Source organism: Rhineura floridana, chromosome 1, assembly GCF_030035675.1.
Source record: "Rhineura floridana isolate rRhiFlo1 chromosome 1, rRhiFlo1.hap2, whole genome shotgun sequence".
NCBI lineage: Eukaryota > Metazoa > Chordata > Lepidosauria > Squamata > Rhineuridae > Rhineura > Rhineura floridana.
In genome coordinates, this window is record NC_084480.1 from 12,204,806 (window position 1) to 12,226,183 (window position 21,378).

Below are 21,378 nucleotides of genomic sequence, written 5' to 3' on the forward strand. Positions count from 1 at the left end.
GGTCAGTGCCTGGATGGGCAACTGTCTTGACTTTCTTGCTGGGAGAAAGGTGAAATATAAATGTAATAAAACTGAATACTTTGCCAATGCCCCCCCCCTTCAAGCTTTGAATCAGCCCTGCATTGAAGTCAACAGCATTCTGCCTGCCCACCCACCGACCCCCAACTCATTGCTGGTATCCCAAATGACAAAACAGCCTATTCTCAATAAGAGTCTCAAGCTATAGTTCAGTGTTTCTCATTATTTATTTCACATGGTCCTTGCAGACACAAACCATTATAAACACACATTCTGTAAAAACCACAGCCAAAACAATAGTGCCTGTATTAGGACTATCATGCCAGATGCACACATAATCTTTTCTGCTTTTTCACATTTTTTTAACACTGAGGTGAGAAAAAGAAACATCTCAGAAGACGTCTTCCAATCTCTCTAAAAAAAAGCAATTCCCCCCAGTTGTGAGGTCTGTAGAACGCTCCTCAACACTTGAAGTGCCCCACCCACCAACATTTTTTTTACCAGCGCACCAAAGGGCGATCCTGATGCATCTATCTGGAAGCTTATTCCACAATGAGAGTTCTGCCGCAAAGACCTTATTTGCATACTTTGGCAATGCAAGAAAGGGAACTATTGTGGGATTTGCAGTCTCTGAAGTGATTAATTGAAGGCAATCACTGACGCTACAACATTTTTGGCCAGTGCAAGATGCTGAAGAGCTGGAAAAAAGTCAGGCAAAAAAGCTCACCTGCTAAGTGGAGCTATAAGTCTGAAAACGCAATCACATTTTCAAGCTGAAATGCACTCTCATTTTACTGATGAGTTCAGAAAAGAAAAGTATCTTTAAACCAGGGGGAAATTCCCAAGCGATGCACAGAACGTGCCCAAAGAGTTTGCCAGGATCTATTCAAGTGAATCAAACGCCGCCAAGAAATGATCAAGAGACCTGCCAAAGGGTCACCATCTCTGTTCATTTCAATGTAGCTTAAAATACTTGCGCTAAGCCCATTTGCACCTTCAGCAGTTGCACTTAGTACAGGGCTGGGAAATCTGCAGCCTCCGAAATGTTGCTGGATGACAACTCCCATCATCCCTGACTGCTAGCCATGCTGGCTGGTGCCAGTGGGAGGTCCAACAACTTCTGGATGGCACCATATTGGCTATCCTTGGCATAGTGGATTGCCTCTAGGGTGTGTGGAGGCGATTAATGGTCTTTTCAATTAATTTTTCCCTCAAAAGAGAGCAAGTCTTATCGAAATTACTCAAATAAGGCAAGAATAACTGAACAAATCAGTAAGCCAGGAAATACAGCTTGAGAGCCACAACATATACACACAGACAAAAACAGATGTCACAATAATAGTTGTATTCCTTATATTGCAAGATTTGGATCGATCATTCTGGAGTGTCAAACTGAGCCTCACAAGACGGACATACAGGAAAGGCCACATTACTGCTGCTTCTTCCACAGAATTAGTGCCCTTATCATAACAACTAGAAGGGTCCAATTGATTGCTGTAAAGCTTACCTCATATACGACTGCAGATTAGGGACCTCAGTTTAGGGGGGGAAATGAGGGAAGAGAAAACAACATACTTTATAATATTGACAGAAAGAACCCAAATGATTCAAATGATGTATTTCAAGGATAGGATAGCCAGCTTCTGAACTGTACAGAGCTCTGCTCCAGGTGAGAAGAATCCTGTGCATCTTGTGATAACCTGCCAGCATACATGGTCCCAATGGTACAAATATAAAAAACCTGCAATGTTCCTAATTAAACTCTTTGAAGAATAATCCTGTAATTAATAAATTGCTGTCTTCTCTATGCTGCTGAGATCTAAGGAAAAAGCCCACCTTTGTTCTTCGTTCATTTTACCGCCTGGTAATAAAACAAGTAACTTATTCCGCACACATGATAAGGAAGTTAAGTACTGTGACTTAGGACAGCTCTCCCACCTCCCACACATCCTTAAATAAATGAATCCAGCTTCTGCTAACACAGGTGGGCCAAAGATGCAGGTGGTTTAGCTCATTAGGATCCATTCTGAAAACACATCACAAACATCCAGGATGAGTAGATGGAGGTGAATTGAGGAGATAAAAAGACTGTCCAAAATTCTGACTAGATACGGCCAGTGAGTCCGGACTGGCCCAAATATTTCAGAGTCAAACAAAAAGGGGGGGGGGGGGGAAGAGGCAAAAAAAACAAAATTAAGTTGAAAAAGTGAGGGGGGGAGGGGAAGCACCCAAGGACAGGCTGCATTATTTCCAGAACGGTGGATCATCAACCCTCCTCAAGTACCCCTGACAGACTTAAAGAACAATCCCAGTGTAAAGGTCTCCATGAGTCCCATGGAAAGCTAAATGGGAGCTCCACTAAACCCTGAATCATGCTGTTACGACTAGGTTCCAAAAAAGCCAGAGAGGTGTTGTGGCTTGGCAGAAACCCAAGAGGTCTGTGCAGATTTTAAAGTAGCGCTATGAAAAACCCCAAGCTGGTTTTCAAACCAGACTATCTAATGTCTGCCCTTCTCTCTCTCTCTTCCACCACTTAGACAAAGTGGAACCCTGTGGATGACAGTCACTCGTGCAACATCATTGCCGACCGTAAACTGAAGAGAATCTGTGACCGTAACACAAGGCAGGGCCAGGCCCCCTGCCCTCACCTGTCGCTATCGTATGGCATCCAAATAATGCACTTCTGGGTACAAAGTGTTGACGAGGATAGCCAGAAGGTTCGGCCCATCACGAAGGCAACGGCGGGGGTCCCTGATGAACTGGGAGGCTTGGGAGATCTGCTCCTGGTATTCCGTGTATTGTTTGTTTGAAGTCATGGAATCAAGAGCACTCAGTGCCTAGAAAGATGGGAACGGGCCATTTATTAGCAAAGGGATACCACTCACGTTCTGAACATTCTTGCTACAAGCACTCAGCACTTTTGAGAATCCAAAGCGCTCTCAGAAACCTTGACAACCTCTACAAGAACAGAATATATTCCCAGTTGTTCCCATATTGCAGACTGACGGGGTGGGCTGAAACAGTGAGATTTTCTAACTTCTGAACAACTGATGATGAGCTGCCTACTGCTGTCTATTTTATTCCTGATTATTTTTCTATGTCTTATAATTGTCGCTTAATATTGTATTTTATCTTTTCGTATTCGTCTGCTGTCCTGGAATTGAAGACATGGGATAGAAATTTAGCAAGTAAGTAACGTAGAATTAAATAAACAGTGACACCCACCCCCTCTGGATGCCCTAATACAGCAAGGTGTGCTGGCTGAGGCTGATGGGTGCCATTGTCCAAAACCTCTGGAAAGCACCAGGTTGGAGAAGGGTGGCCTGGTAAGTTCAGGATAGGTTCATGGGTTAAACTCCACTTATGACCTTGTTCTCATGGACAGAAGGGATCAGTGGCTGGGGTGAACCACTCTGGACAGCAGGTGGGGAAGCCATGCCACAGAATGCTCCTCCATGAAAGGGGGAAAATGCCACACCCCTTCACTTAGAAAGCCAGCATATCAAGGAGAAAGCAGCACTACCTTTGCATCCAGTTTAGTATGTGAATGGATTCAGAAATAAACCTGGAGGAGCATCCCACGGTCCAGATAAAGAGGAATCACCACCGTTTAAGGTCACATTCCAGCCAGGCAAAAGTACTTGAGGAGGGTCATTGAGGGGTGTGGCCCGATAAAGGGGTGTAGACCAGGGAGAGCCCCAAGGGCCAGCTAGAGAGGCCTCAGGGGCCACATTCAGGACTATGGTTCCCCATTCTTGACCTAATTGGATCTGAACTGGATTGACTTTAATCCAGACTCAATCAGGATTAAGCATGGACAGGAGCTGCTTTATACAAAAATACAGACAAAATATTGGAAGGCTTCATTGAACAGGTTGTTCCTGGGAGGTTTTGCTAATTTTGATGGAATTTTATTGATTTAAAACCAACTGTTTTATTGTGATTTTACTTATAGGCTTGTTTTTAAATGAAATTGGTACATTTGTTGTCAAGGTAAACTGCCTTGGGAAGGTTATAGTCTTGACAAGTGGCTTAGAAATATCTGAAAGAAATTAAAGATTAACTAAAAAACACCAGGTCAGACTACTAAATCCATCCCTAGGCCAGTCTTGTCTACTCTGACCGGCAGCCTCTCTTTGGCGTCGTTCCCATAATCTGCTACCTGAATTCTCCTGAAGTGGAGATGCTGGGGACTGGACCTGGGACCTTCTTCCGCATACAGAGCACGTGGATCTACTGCACAGCTACGGTCCCTTCCCAGATCTGCTGGAAGCAGAGGCCACATCTGCTGTCCCATCTTCCCCTGCTGCCGTTTCAGGTCTCCAGGCCTTACCAATCGTTGCGTAAAAGCCATGAGGGAAAAGCCCACACAGAAGAGGAACACAGACTGACTGGCGAGAACGTCAGGTAACCAAATCTACCTGCTGAGCTTTGGCAGAGAGGTGCAGTTTCACGCCAGGCTTCAGCCGCATCTGATTCTCCACAGGAATCTGTACCGACAGGAAAGCTGACATGCTCCGGGCAGCCACATGGAACCTTCAGCAAGAACACGAAGAGGGAAGAGTTGGCATTAAGCAGCTTTCTCCATCAAGGAGAAACACACATGCAATATACACACACAATGCACTTTCCTCACAAATTTTAGCTAAAATACACAATGCCGGTCCAACTTTCTTGTTGCACTGCATTACGTCTCCATGCCATGCTGGATCGTCACCTTGTAGTGGTGACTGGGCTTGCATGTTCCAATGAACCCTGTGAGCGATGCCGTCGGGAGTCATGTGCTCCCAGCAGGGTCACCCATGGCAGTAAGGTCAAGGGAGAGGAACCAGACAAAGAACCATCCAAGAATGTCCTCAACGGCAGAACAGGCGGAGGATAACAATGTGTATGTTACAACGGCTGTGAAGGCGGATGAAGGCTGCAGCAGATAAAGGACTTCCAATCGTCGTGGTATCCATGCCATTGGATCAAAGCCTTTTTCTGTCAAGATTGTGTGCTGATCATGCTGCACCGATCTCCCCACATAAAACAAATTCACGCACAGGCGTCTTCCATAACAAAAGTCCCATGGCAATTGGCAAATGGCAACGGGGGCAGGACTGTGAAATTCAGAAGCCCCTAGTCACGGTCTGGTACATCGGTGGTGGACACAGATTCAGACGGATCCATCGTTAAAGACTATATTTTGGAAGACAATCTTACTCTGTCACGAGTGATCACCAAGAAGACACAATCATGGAGTTCCCCAGATACCCGTCCTACAAGCCACTCTCTCTTAATCTAGCCTACCTGTCAGGGTTATTGTGAGGATAACATAAATGTGGGGTAGGCCAGGGTGGGGGGCGCAGATAATCCTGCATGCTTCCCTGAGCCCAGCAGAGGAAGGGCAGGAGAACACCATGGATGGGACAATAGACCTTTTCAGAGGAACATCCATCATCTGAGGTGTACTTGCACAACATGACTGCTGGCTGCTCTCTGAGCCTGAAGTCCCATCATTAGATATACTAACAGGGAATCCAGTTTTCTGAACACCAGTCCTTATGTTGTCAAAACAGCACCATCAACGCAAAAAAGGAAGGCATCAGCACACCTGAGAGAATGCCAAGATTTGCAGAGGACCTCTCCCTGTCCCAACCATAAAAAACAGTCCAATGGAGGGCTAAACATGCTCAGAGGGCACAGAATGTTAACAACTTGGGTCCAGGGCACCTCAAGGACCGCCTGATCCCTTATATCTCTACCTGATCACCAAGGTCTTTGGGGAAGTCCCTGTTAATGGTCCCCCATGGCTCAGATGCAAGGCTGATACCCACCAGGAGCTGTGCGATTTTATGGAACTGCCAGTTGAGGTCCCGGTAGAATTTCAGGCAATTACTAGAGACTTTTTAAAATTCCAGCAGGCATTTCAACAAAATTCTGAATTTGCAGTTTTAACTGATTTTTCAAATTATTATCACTGTACACCACTTAGAAAGGATTGTAATTATGCAGTATGTAAATTGTCAAAAAAATACATTATACAATAAATGTCGATTTGAATACTTGCCCCAAAGGAGGTGGGGAGGAGGAAGAAAGGGGCACATACGCACCCCACAAGATGGGGGAGTGGGAGCAGAGTGCCGTGCCTTGAATCCCGAACTGAAGCCCTCCACTTCCACTTGCAAACAGCAGTGTCAATTCTTCAAGCGCAGGTTCTGATGTGGCCAAAACAGCCCTGTTCATGTCTAAGTGGGACTTATCAGCAGGCCTGACAGTGAGGCTGGTCCATCTGGGCAAATGGGCCACTGCTCCATCAATCACAGTCTGCCCTCAACCGACCCCCACCTGCCTGTCTTATGTACAGCTGCTCCAGGGGGCGGGTGTGGCCATCCCGCCGCCTCCTCAGTCTGTGTTGCCCTTGTAGAACTCAGACTGAGTTGACTCTGCCTGTCATTGGCTCTGGTTCCACCAATCATTGGCTTTGGCTCCACCTACTGTTGGGCTCCCTGCCTTCCGCCTTGCCAGTCCAAATGGGCGCCAGCCACCATTGAGGCTTGGAGGTACAAAACAATATTGGAGGGTGGGGAACCCTTGGGAGGAAAAAGGCCCCAAAACAACCCAATGAGGACTGAGCATGCCCAATGACCATGGAATGCTGACTGTTGGGGGTGGGTGGGAATAGGAACGGAGTATCCTGAAAATGGACAGGAAACTTCACAGGTCTCCTTTGTCTTAGAGAAGCCACTTTTTTTGTTGTGCTTGGTTGTTGTTTTTTTGGAGCGCCCCTTTCCTAAAAAAAATTCACCTGTTTGATAAAGGAGATTTCCTGCCCAGCCCGAGGATGCCGAGTATTCCAGACGTGAGCCGTTCTTCAGCCAGCAGGTTCTGCCTGCCTTGCAGAGACATCAGTATCCGGATGACCGACTCCATCAGGATGGCATCGTCCTGCTCCGTTTGGAGGAGGCAGAGCTGCAGAACCTTGTGCCACCAAAGGAACAGCTTGGCTTCATCCTTCGTGGAGCTTTGGTGGGGGAGCACGAGGAATTGGGGGAAGAAAAAAAGACATGCACAAAGCCAGAGAGAATTAGAAACTGACCATCTCTCCTACGTCACTCCCCGTTAGCTGTCACCCCGTTTATGAGCAGCATATGCAAAAATCTCATCAAGACACTAGCAGACAAAACTTGGAAGTTACCAAAACTTGGAAGGTTCTTTCCTCCACCACCATCCCCGAAGCAGAGCAACCCACATCATCATCATCATTGCATTTAGATCCCACATTTCCTCCATGGGAATCAAGATAGCATACCTGGTCCTCCCCCCTCTCCATTTTTTGCTCACAACAACCCTGTGAGGTAGGGTAGACTGACAGGCCCAAGGCCAATGAGCTTCAGAGTTTAGTGGGGATTTGAACCCTTGTCTCCCAGGCCCTGGTCCATCATTCTAATCACTATACCCAGAGCATGGAAAAGTTACTTTTTTGAACTACAACTCCCATCAGCCCAATCCAGCGGCCATGCTGGCTGGGGCTGATGGGAGTTGTAGTTCAAAAAAAGTAACTTTTTCAAGCTCTGACTATACCACACGTAAGATAAGCCCCGCTGTATCAGGGCAAAGGCCCATCTAGTCCAGCATCACAGTGGCCAACCAGATGCCTATGGGAAGCCCACAAGATTTTTTATTATTATTACTGGTCTTAAATGCTGTTAGGAATATGCTCACTGAATTCTTTTTTCCTGTCCCTTATTGTCTTTGCCAAGGTAAGTGCTCCTTTTCATTCTCCTCATTTGGACGAGACTTCCAGTTTCTAAAGGAAGCCTCTAAGAGCTTCCTTGATTTTCCTGGTTAGCCATGCTGGCATTCTCCTGGCCTTGTTGGTACCTTTCCTGACCTGCATTATACATTCCAGCAGGGCCTCTGTTAACTGTAGTTTTGAACAACCTCCCCAAGCATTCTGGAAAGATTTGACCCTCCTCACATGCCCTAATCCTCCACAGACTAATCCCTCACCACACTTTGGCATGAGTCTATGCCTGCACCTGTCTTGCGCTGGAGGAATTTCATGTTCCCCTATCAGGATAGGGGCCTACCAGAAGGAGAAACTGGACATCCAGGAAGAGAAGCAGGCAATGGGAGAAGAAGTCCTGAAAGCCAGCACATGGCTTTCAGGGCCAAAAATCAGCAGAGCCAAAAAAAAAAAAAATCAGCCTGTGAGATACACATAATAGGTTCTTCATGGCAGACACGAGAAGAACCTTGGACTGTGGCGATAAACCTGCATCTGGCTGTGCCACTTCAGGCTACAGGTGTGGACTGATGTGACTGAATGCTCTTCCATATAATCATCACCATCATCCCTCCACGTAGAAAACTAGCACATCAGAAATTCTAGCCAAGAGTTCTTCCCTGACGTGTGTTTTTTCTACGGGCTGGGGATTTTTTCCATTTATCAGTTACAGAGAAGCATTCAGGCTTGTGCTCCCCTACCTGCTGCCTGCTATGGTTCGGCCCAGACCTTGTTTTACTTTCCCATTGAGAACCAAGGCACAGTCTGCTAACGGGAAGTTTACAGAGGGACAGGAAAGGGCCGTTGCCAAATGCAAGCTGGAGCAGTTGACTAAAGGGAAGCATGAATAATAATTAAAAAAGGGAGCTGGGTGTCAGGAGGCTCTATGACAGCCATCACCTACCTGCTGCTCTCCAGAGGCCTCCTGTCCTGCCTGAGGCCGATGGGAATTGTAATGCAAAACATCCAGAGGGCAACAGGTTGGCAAAGGCTGTTTTATGGTTTTCCACGGGGATCATGACAACCTCTCAGCTGCCAACTAGAACACAGCAAGGTGCCCTATACCAATATAAGATCACTGGCCCATCTAGTCCAGTTTTGTCTACACTGACTGGCAGTCTCTCTCCAGGGTTTCAGACCATGGTGTCTCCCAGCCCGACACCTGGAGGTGCCAAAGACTGAGCCTGGGACCTTCTGCGTGCAAAATGGATGCTCCACCACTGAGCTACGCTCCTTTCCCTAAAGGTAAAGTAAGGTTCCAGTCCTCATGGTTCTGATCTAAATAACAGGAAGCTGCCTTACACCGAGTCAGATTGGCAGTGGCTCTCCAGGGTTCCAGGCAGGGCTCTCTCCTAGACCTACCGGGACATGCCATTGGGGATTGAACCTGGGACCTTCTGGTTGCAAAGCAGATGCTCCGTCACTGATCTAGGGCTTTTGCCCGGGAGGGTTGGAGGGCACAGTGAAAATGCTTTCAGGAGCAGATGGGGAGACGTTTCCACAAATGGTTGGCTGCACAGAGGCGGCATTTCAAGCAGCCCCTCTCGCAGCAAGGAGAGTGCGAACAGACTCTTTAACGCTGTCCTGAGAAGGTTTCTGTAGTCCATCACTCTCTAATCCAGCGACAAGCACTTGAAACGTTATTAAGCTTTGAGATTCCTGCCCTGCAATTTTCCACCAGCCTCCTTTCAGTGGAAACTGCAGAGCTCTGTGCCACGAGGAACAAGTTCCCCTGCTGGTTATGATGAAAAAGGCTTCCAAAAATAGCCCGTCTCAGCCAAAGCCACAATTTCCAAGGTGAAACATCAGCACATGATTGCCTCCCTCATGTGCAGCTGGCCGCATGGCAGAGCATTGCAGGCAGGTTTCAGAGGCTGCCTGCCTTTGTCTGGCCTGGGATGGGGGCCACAGGAGGAATGTTATAGATGTTGTCTACAACAGCAGCCTTCCGCAACCCGAACTTTAGGATGGCAACTCCCATCTTCTCTGACCATTGGCCGCACTGGCTAGGGCTGGCAGGAGTGCAAAACCGGGTTGGGGAAGGCTGGCCTACACGGATTGGTAGCAGCTCTCCAAGGCCCCTGCAAGAATCTTTCCCAGTCCTGCCTGGAGACACCAGGGACTGAATCCGGGACCTTCTGCATGCAAAGTAGGTGCCCAATCCTGAGCTGCATCAAAAGCAGTCCTCGAGGAGCTACTACTAGAAGGAGAAGGTGGGTGCTTGCAGAGGATCGAAAGACAGAGAGGAATTGCGGAGAGGCCTTAAATAATAAAATAATAACAATAATAATAAACTTTATTTCTACCCCGCCCTTTTTCCTATGGGACTCAGAGCGGCTTACAACTAAAAAACAACACCATTAAAACATACAAAAGTATACAATTAAAATAGAATTAAACTATGAGAAAAATTAAAACCATAAAATATAGGTTAAAAACAGCGGACAATTTAAAATAGTAAGATCATAAAATGTAGTCACCAATCCTATGACGCTTAATGCTGGTCGTTCTCTATCCCAAATGCCCGTTGAAATAAAACAGTCTTTACTTGTCGCCGGAAAGACAGCAAGGAAGGGGCTGATCGCACCTCACTCGGAAGGGAGTTCCACAGCCTTAAGGCTCTACAGGTGAGCTACAGCCCTTCCCCGAAACCCAAATCTATTGAATCAGTCCAGGGCAGCCTTGTGATGCAAAGTCTGATCTATGTTTTACAGCAGTCAGATTCTGCAAGAAGCTCCACAGCCTTTTCCATTAGGAAAAACTCTATGCCTCCCTCAATGTACTCCGACAGTCCCCCTCTCTTTAGAGGAAGAGTCATCTATCAATGGTTGGAGGCTTCCTCCAAGGTCAGGGGCAGCATACAGCTGAACGACCAGCTGCAAGGGAGCAGCAGCAGCAGCAGCAGAGGCTATTGCATCTCGTTTGTGGGCTTCCCATCGGCATCTAGTCGATCAATGTGGATAGCAGGATGCTAGGCGGGGTAGGCCTTTGGTCTGCATCTGCAGGCCTCTTTGTCTTATTATTGCTTTCTCAATCCCTCTGGACCCTCTCTTCAGCCTAAAGCTGGAACACAGGAAGAAGCTGCCCTACTTCAAGTCAGGCCATGGGTCCATTTAGCTCATTATTGTGGGCACTGACTGGCAGCAGCTCCCCAGGGTTTCGGACTGAGGTCTCTCCTAGCACCACACCTGGAAATGCCAGGGATTGGACCTGGGGCATTCCAAATGCAAAACAGATGCGTGGCCACTGAGCGATGATCCTTTCCCTAAAAATGAAAGTAAGGTTCCAGTCCTCACGGTTCCAATTTAAACAACAGAAAGCTGCCGTATACCAATTCAGACCCTTGATCCATCTAACTCAGTATTATTTATCAACTGGAAATTGCTCTCCGGGATTTCAAACAGGGAGTCTTTGCCAGATGTACCTGGAAATGTGGAAGGTTGAACCTATGACCTTTTGCATGCAAAGCAGATGCTCTACCGCTGAGCTACGACCCTCCCCAAACATGGCTTGCATTCACTTAGTGGCTTGTATTTACTTAGAAGCCATATAGACCAAGTAAGGCGCCCCCTCACTTCATTTCTGCAGATCTTTACAGTCCCTCTTTTAAGAAGAGATTGGACGGATGCAACAGAAATGGGGAGAAGAAAAATCTGATTGTCAGGAAGTATTTTGGAAGGCCAAAACAGAGCCCAGGAATCTGTGGCCAGGATCAGAAATCCTGCTGCATCCCTCTCTAGAACATCAGAAGAACTTGCTGGATAAGGCCAGTGGCCCATCTAGTCCAGCATCCTGTTCTCACAGTGGCCAACCAGGTGCCTACAGGAAGCCTACAAGCAAGACCTGAGTGCAATAGCACTCTCCCCAACTGCAATTCCCATCAACTAGCCTTCAGAAGCACACTGCCTCCAGCAATGGAGACAGAGCAAAGCCATCATGGCTATTAGCCATCGACAGTCTTCCCTCCCTCCCTCCCAACCATGAGACCCCAGTACCTGGGATAGACCTGATCCAGCCACTTGCTGAGCATTAGCAGCACTCTCATTTCATTGGCCAGAGTCTGCTCGGCATTGATCCGCTGCAGCGCGTAGACGTAAAGCGTGAGGTAGCCTCCCAAGGAAAGGCACTCCTGCAAAAAGTCTTCGGCTGTGAGTTCTGGGACCTGCAAGGAGGCCATGATTGGCCCCCAGCCCATATCCTGGCTCAGCAGAGAGTCTTCATACAAAATGGGATTTTGGAAGAGAGAGAAGGAGAGGAAGCGCCGTTAGGTTAAACAGGTTTGAGGGCTCAGAAAAGCCAGAGCTCTGAGATGCTTGACGAATGCTCCTTGAAATCTGAAGCAAAAATCAACAATTTCTGACACAGAGCCTAATAAGGTGAAAGGATCACAAAATACTACAGGGAGAGTATAAATGGGGCCAAACGGCACCCTGAAAGGTTCAAATCGGAACTCTGGATAAATGGTATCTTTAAAATGGTTCCATTTTGTTTAGTGCAAGAAAACTATACAAGAAAAAGTGCATATGTGTTTGTACATAATTTAGTCCGATACTGCTAGCCGTGGAGAAGAGGCAAGTAATTTGGCAAAGCACTGAGAATTCATCCCCTGGCCAGTGAAAGTTTTGCTCAAAACCCTCTTGACCTGCTTGCAAATTTTGAAAGCTTACCTCCAGTAACTTAAGAACCAGAAGCTTGGATTTCTGGTTTAAATCCTTAGATTCTTTGGATGCTGAAATCTGTGCACAGACTAACTAACCAACCAACCACAAAAAATATAGCGTGCCTATGGGAAAAGACCACTTTGAGTCCAAAATGGACCAACTGAAAGGACAGTCAATAGCAGTGGTGGAAATTCTCTCACCTTCGTTAAAATAGGCAGTGACACAAGCTTCCGTGGTCTCTGCCATGTGTCGGACTGATGCAAGACTCTGACATGCGGCTGTTAATAGAGGCATCACCCCCAAGCCATGCACTGCGGCGTCAATCCAGCCTCGTAAACTGACCCGGAGAGACTCCGCTGTAGAAAAGCTGGCATTATTCATCATCATCAGGGCTTCAGTGAAGAGGCTACTCAAGGCCAAGTGGCGAGCCTGCATGTCTGTGTCTGAGAAAGCAACAAGCAAACAATAGAAAAGCACGCCAAAGATTTGAAATTAATTACAGGAAGAGGAAGGCAGATTTTCCTGCATGAAAGCCCTGGGCAGCGAATGACAGCTCCACTGATCCCCAGCACTGAGAAATGGATCCTGTTTTTTATTTCTTTGCATTTTTAGCTCAGTCTCATCAACATCTGAACCAACCTTTGGGGGCCACGTGCCAGTGACAGGCAGAGGCAGGAGCAAAGTTAGCAGGGCAATAGATTTGGCAACAGGATACATTCCAGCATGCAAGAGCCTTTTATTTATTGTCATTAGATTTATATCCCGCCCTTCCACCTGGTAGGAAACAAACACGCTTCCATCCAGAACAAGGCCACAAAAAAGAGAAAAATTTAATAAATCACTTGAACACTTTTGTCCGACTCATCAGCTACACACACGCAAACACATCTTAAGAGCCAACCTGGAGGATTAAAGAGGGCAATATCGTCTAGCAGCTTCGACATCTCCTGTTCCAGAGCCGACAGGGTTATTTTCCCATTTTGCTCCAGGATGCTGAGAAAATGGACGACCTGGTGAATGTAGACTCTGCACTTGGGGGTTGCATCCTAGGAAAAGTCAAGGAGGAAGAAGTTGCTCGTCGGTCCCTGATGTCCCCAGAAAGGACTCTGTGGTTAACGCAGAAAGCACGGAGGTGAATGGTTCCCTCCCGCAAGAGGGCGCCTAAGCAGGGACCTACTTACGAGATGTGCATGGCTATCTGAAGAGGTCCCAAAGCCTGCAGATATCTTTAGGAGCTTCATGATCAGCTCTGCCACGGGCTCCTTGGCCAGGATGATGGAGGGAGGATAGTGGCTGTTGAAGTAACCAAGGATGCTCTGATAGGACAAAATGCTGACGTGCTGCCAAGGGAGGGAGCTGGTCTGGCCAAGGAGGCTGAGCAGCGGTGACTCCTGAAATTTGAAAAATGAAAATATCATGCACGGTTCAATCAACTGAAGCCACACACACTGACTTTATTATTTATAAGATGGAGGATACTTGGCTCAGCAATACTACACACGAGAAGGATCTTGGGATTGTTGTTGGTCACAAGCTGAATATGAGCCAACGGGGTGATATGGCTGCAAAAATGGATAATGCTATTTTAGGCTGCAATAACAGAAGTATAGTTTACAAATCACAAGTAGTCCTAGTTCCTCTCTATTTGGCACTGGTTAGGCCTCATCTTGAGTACTGCGTCCAGTTCTGGACACCACACTTTAAGAAGGATGCAGACAAATTGGAACGAGTTCAGAGGAGGGCAACGAGGATGATCAGGGGACCGGAAACAAAGCCCTATGAAGAGAGACTGAAAGAACCAGGCATGTTTAGCCTTGAGAACAGAAGACTGAGGGGAGATACGATAGGAAGTACGTGAAAGGTTGCCACACAGAGGAGGGCCAGGATCTCTTCTCAATTGAGTGCAGGACACGGAATAGCGGGTTCAAGTTGCAGGAAGCCAGATTTCAACTAAGCATCAGGAAAAACTTCCTAACTGTTAGAGCAGTGCAACAATGGAACCAATGACCTAGGGATGTGGTGGGCTCTCCAGCACTGGAGGTTTGCTTTAATTTGGACTTCTGCATTGAGCAGGGGGTTGGACTTGATGGCCTTATAGGCCCCTTCCAACTCTATGATTCTCTTTTATTTTAAGGCATTTATATACAGCTTAATCATTAGCATTCCTAAGGAGTACACATAAAAATAACCCATACAGAGAAGAAAGCAATAAAAAGCCATTGTAAAACCAAACACTGTCTTAAAATACCTGTTGGAGTAAGATAGGCTCTCTCTCACGCACCTTAAATTCAGCAAGGAGGGTGCCTATCTATTCCCCATCGAGAGGGAGTTCCACAGGCTTGGGCCCACAACACTGAATGCGCCGCTTCTAGTAGTGACAAGCCGCACACCTGAGCCATGGGGGACCACCGACAGGGAATCCCTGAAAGATCTCAATGGTCGGGTAGGATATGTAAGAGATCAGGCAGTCCTTAAAGTATCCCAGACCCAAGTTGTAAAGGGCCTTGTAAATTAATGCAAGAACTTTGAACCTGACTTGCTAACTCATGGGTGCCAAACAGGATACAGGAAGCCGCCTTGTACCAGGTCAGACTCTTTGTCCCAACTAGCTCAGTGTTGCCTACTCTGACTGGCAGTGTCTCTCAGGCAGATGCCTTTCCCATCATACCCACAACCTGAACCTTTTCAATGGAATTGCTGGGGGCGAGTCCTGGGACCTTCTGTGTGCAAAACTTGGGCTCTGCCTATGAACTATGGCTCCTCCCTTCATGAATTAGAAGCTAAATTCTTATATCTAACAAGCTTGTGCCGTGTGCAGGGGTCTCTGGGCCTCACGGCTAGGCAGGGCTAGAACTTGAAGTGTGTGTGGGGGGGAGGTTGTTCTTACTCGATTCTTGTGGAGTGTGCATGGGGAACTAGGAGTTTAGCCAGATCGTAGCAGCAGTCCTCAGTCAATGACATCCAGTAAAGCAATTGCTGGGTGGAGACCGGGATCCCCTTCCTGGGACCCTCAAAGGAGAAGAACAGCCCACCTGAACCGTGCAGCCATACCTACACAGAAAGCAAGGTCCCACAGGGCATCCAAGGTATACGAAGACGCTTCTGGCTGAGAGGAGGGCTTGCAGGGGGACACCCCCAGAAAAACCAGGTCCTGGTTAGGACGGAACAAAGAAGCTCATCAGGAGTTTTGGAGTGCGTTGCCATCAATATGCTGATGACACGCAGCTCTATTTCTCCTTTTCATCTTCCTCTGTTGATGTGCTGAACCATTGCCTGACCGCGATAATGGACTGGATGAGAGCTAATAAACTGAGACTCAATCCAGACAAGACTGAGACACTGCTGGTGAACGCCTTCCCTGCTCAGATGGTGGATATTTACCCTGTTCTGGATGGGGTTACACTCCCCCTGAAAGAACAAGTACGTAGTTTGGGGGTTCTTTTCGATTCTTCCTTGTCTCTCGAGGCCCAAGTGGCCTCGGTGGCACGGAATGCATTTTACCATCTTCGTCTGGTAGCCCAACTACGCCCCTATCTGGACAGGGACGACCTCGCCTCCGTTGTTCATGCTCTGGTAACTTCAAGATTGGATTACTGTAATGCGCTCTACGTAGGGCTGCCCTTGAAGACAGTTCGGAAGCTTCAGCTGGTGCAGAACGCGGCTGCCAGACTATTGACGAGGACCAGTCGGTCTTCGCATATAACACCTATTCTGGCGCGTCTGCACTGGCTCCCTATTTGCTTCCGGGCAAGATTCAAGGTGCTGGTTTTGACCTATAAAGCCTTACACGGCGTGGGACCTCAATACCTTGTGGAACGCCTCTCTCGCTATGAACCTACCCGTTCACTTCGTTCAGAATCTAAGGCCCTCCTCCGAGTACCAGCTCATCGGGAAGCCCGGAGGGTGGTTACTAGATCTAGGGCCTTTTCTGTGGTGGCCCCTGAGTTGTGGAACAGCCTCCCTGAAGAGGTACGCCTGGCGCCTACACTTCTATCTTTCCGGCACCAGGTAAAGACCTTTTTATGCTCCCAGGCATTTTAATTTTTTAATTTTCTTAAATCTTTCTACTTTTAATATGTATCCTTCTTAATTTGTGTTGTATTTTGTTTTTGTTGTGCTTTCTGTTGTTTGTTTGTACATGTTTTTGTGATTTTTTACTATGATATTTTGTATTTTATCTTGTTTGTTCACCGCCCTGAGAGCTATTCTGCTAAGGGCGGTATATAAATTGAAATAATAAATAAATAAAATAAATAAGCCACCTTTGGCAGGAAGCGTCAGGATTAGGGAGGGGGATGATTTGCTCTGAAAGCAAGTTGACAACTCTGACTTGCACAAACTTGACCACTGGAGCAAGGGGAAGGTCCCAGTCCCACACAGAGGCCCTTCCCTACGGAGAGCTGCTGTCAGGTTAGGCCAAAGGCCTAACTCATAAGGCATGTCTGTACACGTGTCTGGTTTTGAGTAGCTGCTCACCACCCACTCATTCATCCATCCATTCATTCATTGCATTTATATACCACCCCATAGCTGAAGCTCTCTTGACACCACAGGGGGGGAAAATAAATATGTCCAGCAACATGCACATGCAACTTTGGCACAGGGCATGGGTGGGGAACCTTTTGCAGCCTGAGGGCCGCATTCTCTCACGAGCAATCTCCTGAAGGGCCACATGCCAGCAGTGAGAGGGGGGAGATGCAAAGCGTGGGTGGAGAAGCAAATGGGACTCCTGCTTGTATGCTACATTCACATGCACTTCTCCAGCCAGGTGGTTTGAGGGCACATTTCAGCCTGGCAAAAGCAACTCTGTAACGTAGAGAGCAAGGCTAGTGAAGCCTATGGCCTAGAGAGAGTCCCGAGGGCCTGACAGAGAGTCCAGGAGGGCCACATTTGATCCCCTGGGCTGAAATCCCACCTTGCTCTCATAGCGTATGGAATGTTTTCATACAACGGTTTGTGAAGCAAAAATCCTCATCAAACTTGGTTACTTCTGAAAAAAGTCTGAGAAGCTCCAGTTCTGGAGAGGGTCTGAGTGGACAACCGCAGCACCACAAACCAAGGAGAGAGGGGCTGCTTTCTTTTGGGCATACCTCTCTGGTGATAAGCTCCTCCTCCTTTGCCAGCAGGACCACCATATAGAGCAGACACACAATCATGTCCTGAGTTCCTGGAGGTGGGTTGGGATTCCAGGCACCGGAGAGGACACTGACCCAGTTGATTTCACACAAAACCGAGCCCAGGAATAAGAAACAGCTTTTGGGACTGCCTCTTTCAACCTGGAGAAGTAAAAAAGAAATAATAACAACAGCAGCAGCAGCAGCAGCAGCTTTTCGGCCGCAGAACTGGGATGGGGAACCAGTGGCCCTCCAGATGACGTTGGACTACAGCTCCCATCATCCCTGGCCATTGGCCATGCAGGCTGGGGCTGATGGGAGTTGTAGTTCAGCAGCATCTGGAGGGCCACAGGTTCCCTATCCCTGCATTACAGAAAGGGGGAAGCCGACGTTTCGTTCTCACCAAGGCAGTACACCTGCCTCTGCGCTCTATCGCTTCACCGTACGGCTTGAGGTGGGGAACCTCTGGTCTGTGGGCCTCATTAGGCCTGCCAAGCCTCCCCATTTGGCCCGCAAGGCCTTTTGGTCAAGGCATGCCCACCTACCTGAAACCTGCAGCGTGTATGACGCTAGATGTTGGGCAGGCTAAGATGGGGCTTGAACAACAAGGGCTTTGCAAACACCGCTGATCACCAAAGCCTGCAAGGCCACTCATGCAGCACTTCCACAGTGCCAACGGTCAACTAATTGTCAGCGCTTGGGCAGAACTGCCTGCAGGTTTTCTGCAGTGCCAATAATCATCTGACTGTCGGCACCTCTGCATTATTTTTGGTCCACGTCATGCAGGCAAAAACGGATCACCTGATATCATTGTGACAACAGGCCACTGACAGGTGGGTGGCTCTGTCCGCCTGTCATACCGGGTGTGTGTGTGCAAGGATCTGCCCTCCCCCCCCCAAGCCAGCAACAGTTCCCCACTCTTGCTGTAACAAAAAAGAAGTATGTAAACTGAAGCTAGTACATACCCAAGGCTCAACATTTCAAAGGCCAATTAGTATTTTGATTCCTCCTCCTGCCCCCCACATCCCTCCAAAGTCTCAGGCTGGATAATGCAAAAACCAAGCATGGAAGAAAACTTCCTCTAAATCATTTAAACTCCTCCCACCGTATTCCTCAACACCAAAACCCAGCCCCAAACAGGCAGATCTTTCAACACTCCTGGCAGGTTTGGTGAGTCTGCAATGGGAGGTGGTCTCAGGATGAGGAGAAGACCAACCACCGAAAACATCTCTCTTTGTGCCTTTGTTCGCTGAGCCTAATGTATAGACGAGCCAACCTCGTACTATCCAGATGCAGCTCTACCACAACTCCCACGTGCCCCGGCCAGTATGGCTAATCATCAGGGATGGTGGGAGTTGTAGTCCGGCAGTATCTGTAGGGCCACAGAGGTACTCAATCATTGGTTTAGGGCTTTGTATGGTAACCTACATCTTGGACTGTGTCCGTGAACAGAGCAGAGAGCCACTGCAGACTCCAGGGTTGACATCACTGCCACTGTTCACCCCACAGTTATCCTTGCCTTCCCCATTCCCCCTCCCCCTCCTCCTCTTTCTCTGGTTATTATGTTTCAAAGCATCTGGCTCTTACTTTAAAGAACTGTTCCATAAGGTGCCGGTCTGGGTGCATTTCCTTCCAAGGAAGGCGGCCAAACTCCGCATGGAATGTATAGAGGATGTGCTCCGGCATTTTAGGGGCAGTGCACGTCTCACAATAGTGCATCAGGTGCAGCCACAGCGCCCCGTGGTAGCTTGGCAGCAGCTTATCTACAACAAAAAGGGAAGCAGCAGATTGGAAAAGGGAAACACGGCCGCATGGAAATCTCGCCCAAGTTAAGGCCAGTCAGGACCATGATGAGGGCTGCAGAGTTGAGTAACAGTATAGAGGGTTTCTCTGCTTTTATTTATTAGTGTTATTTACTACTGCATGATTATTGGAGAACACACCAATACACAGGGGGGGGGGTGTACCCACCTCTTCCTCGTGTACCGGTTTTGCCCGTGCAGGCAGGAGAGGTATTTTCAGAAAGCGAGAGGGAGGGGGGAGTAACAGAACCAGCGGCCTTTCCCACAGAATTGGGCCCACTCTTCCCAAATCCCCCCCCCGGAACCATGTAGGGCAGCCTTCACCAGCCCGCAAGTCTGGACCATCTGAATGGCACAACTCCCATCAGCCCCTGCCGGCCACCAGGATGCTGTCAAGGAATCACATTTCTTTGAGGAGCCACCAATGCACCTCTGGGACATCAGCAGCCACTAGACCAATCACCGCCCTCTCTTCTTTCCCCCATTTGCATATTTGAAAAAAAAGTCCAAGCTGTACCAGATTGCAGATTTCAAGCCTTTCTACCATTTGGTGACCATCTTGCTGCTTTATGGTCCTTTCCAAGGTCCCCCGGTCACTTTGAAACAGGGATCTCAACCCAGGACTCTACATCCCAGGCTCAAACCACGCCGGTTCTCTGCCTAAAGCAGGTGTGGAGAACCTTTGGCCCTCCAGATGCTGATGAACTACAACTCCCATTATCCCCGGCCATTCGCCAGGCCCAGTGAGGCTGATGGGAGTGGAAATGTATGGTGCACTGTAGAGCTTAAAGAATATAGTTAACGGTTACCAGTGTGGTCTTCTGCCTACCTTTAAAGCTCTCATGCAAAATGCCAATGCTGCCTGCAAATAACTGCACCGTATTTGAAGCTACAGGAGTGTCGCTCTCCAGCCACGGGTAACAGGGCTGTTTGCTTGAAAAAAGAACAAGGTTGGGGGAGGGGAGAGGGGAGAAAGGAGATAAAAGAGATTTTAGCCAAGAGCCACTTTCCACCCGCTTCATGCTGCTCTACTGCGATCTTTGAGGTCAGCCAATATGAACCTATGACCTCACATCAATTCATACTATTGGTCCACTGGTTCAATTGTTGCCTACTCTGGCCCACAAGGGCGTTTCAGGTCTCGGGCAGATGTTTTGCCCAGCCCGGGAAAAGCAGGGAAAGACCTGGAGCGCTGCTGCCAGTTAGAGCAGGCAGTGATGAGCAAGGCAGACCAAGAGCTTATTATGGTAAGGCAAGGCCCTGGAGCCTGCTAAACTACAATTCCCACCCCACACCCTCTTGTATGGCTGGTTATGCTTTCCCGAGGTCTTGTGCGAAGGACAACAAGGATAGCTGTTAAGACACAAAATTAACTAAGAGCTCCTGAATAAATGTTATCTTCTCCTTGGCAGGCTTCCCTTAGGCACCACAGAAGAGTCCCATTGTTCCTTAGAAAGTAGTCCGAGTTTTTCAGGGTCAGCAAAAACATGCACACAAAATCACTTCAGGGCAAAGCGCTTGTTTTATCCCTAGCAAAAGATCCCCCTCCTCTCAAGAAGGTGTGTTTCATGGGACATGGGGGTGGCAAGTTCACACACTCAGGTTCCCAAGGGCACTTGTCATAACAAACAGCCCTTCAGTGGCATTGGGCTTCTGAAGCCCACAGAAGGGGAGAGCACGCTTGCGCTCAGGTCCTGCTTGCAGGCTTCCCATGAGCAGCTGGTTGGCCACTGTGAGCAAAGGACGCTGGACTAGGCGGGCCCTTGGCCTGATCCTTATGTTATTATCTACATCAGGGCTGGAAACTTCAGGCCCTCCAGGCCTCTCTGTCTGGCCCTCAAGACTCTTCCCAGGCCACAGCCCTCACCAGCCCTGCTTTGCACCTGCCTAGAGCGTTTCTGCCTGGCTGGGATGCACCTGGGAACTCTGATAATACGTCTTGCTGGCCTGAATGGAGGACAGAGAGCAGTGTGAGTTGAAACAAGCCTACTGTACAAACCTAAGATTCATAT

The 21,378-nt window shown here is 48.2% G+C and overlaps 1 protein-coding gene across 4 annotated transcripts in view; it reads right to left on the minus strand.

The window, feature by feature from the left end:
- Positions 1–226: 226 nt before the first annotated feature.
- The window catches only part of LOC133378951 (ectopic P granules protein 5 homolog), a 74,211-nt gene continuing 53,059 nt past the window's right edge, over positions 227–21,378 (minus strand). For all 4 annotated transcript variants that reach the window (XM_061613589.1, XM_061613582.1, XM_061613573.1 and 1 more), the window contains exons 35-44: positions 20,196–20,299; positions 19,152–19,327; positions 17,541–17,726; positions 13,632–13,841; positions 13,352–13,496; positions 12,651–12,893; positions 11,785–12,004; positions 6,809–7,024; positions 4,440–4,554; positions 227–2,855 (exon numbers count right to left, since the gene is read on the minus strand). In XM_061613589.1, the coding sequence (XP_061469573.1) occupies positions 2,673–2,855; positions 4,440–4,554; positions 6,809–7,024; positions 11,785–12,004; positions 12,651–12,893; positions 13,352–13,496; positions 13,632–13,841; positions 17,541–17,726; positions 19,152–19,327; positions 20,196–20,299 (1,798 nt within the window). In that variant the 3' untranslated portion in view covers positions 227–2,672. The remainder of the gene's footprint in view (positions 2,856–4,439; positions 4,555–6,808; positions 7,025–11,784; positions 12,005–12,650; positions 12,894–13,351; positions 13,497–13,631; positions 13,842–17,540; positions 17,727–19,151; positions 19,328–20,195; positions 20,300–21,378) is intronic.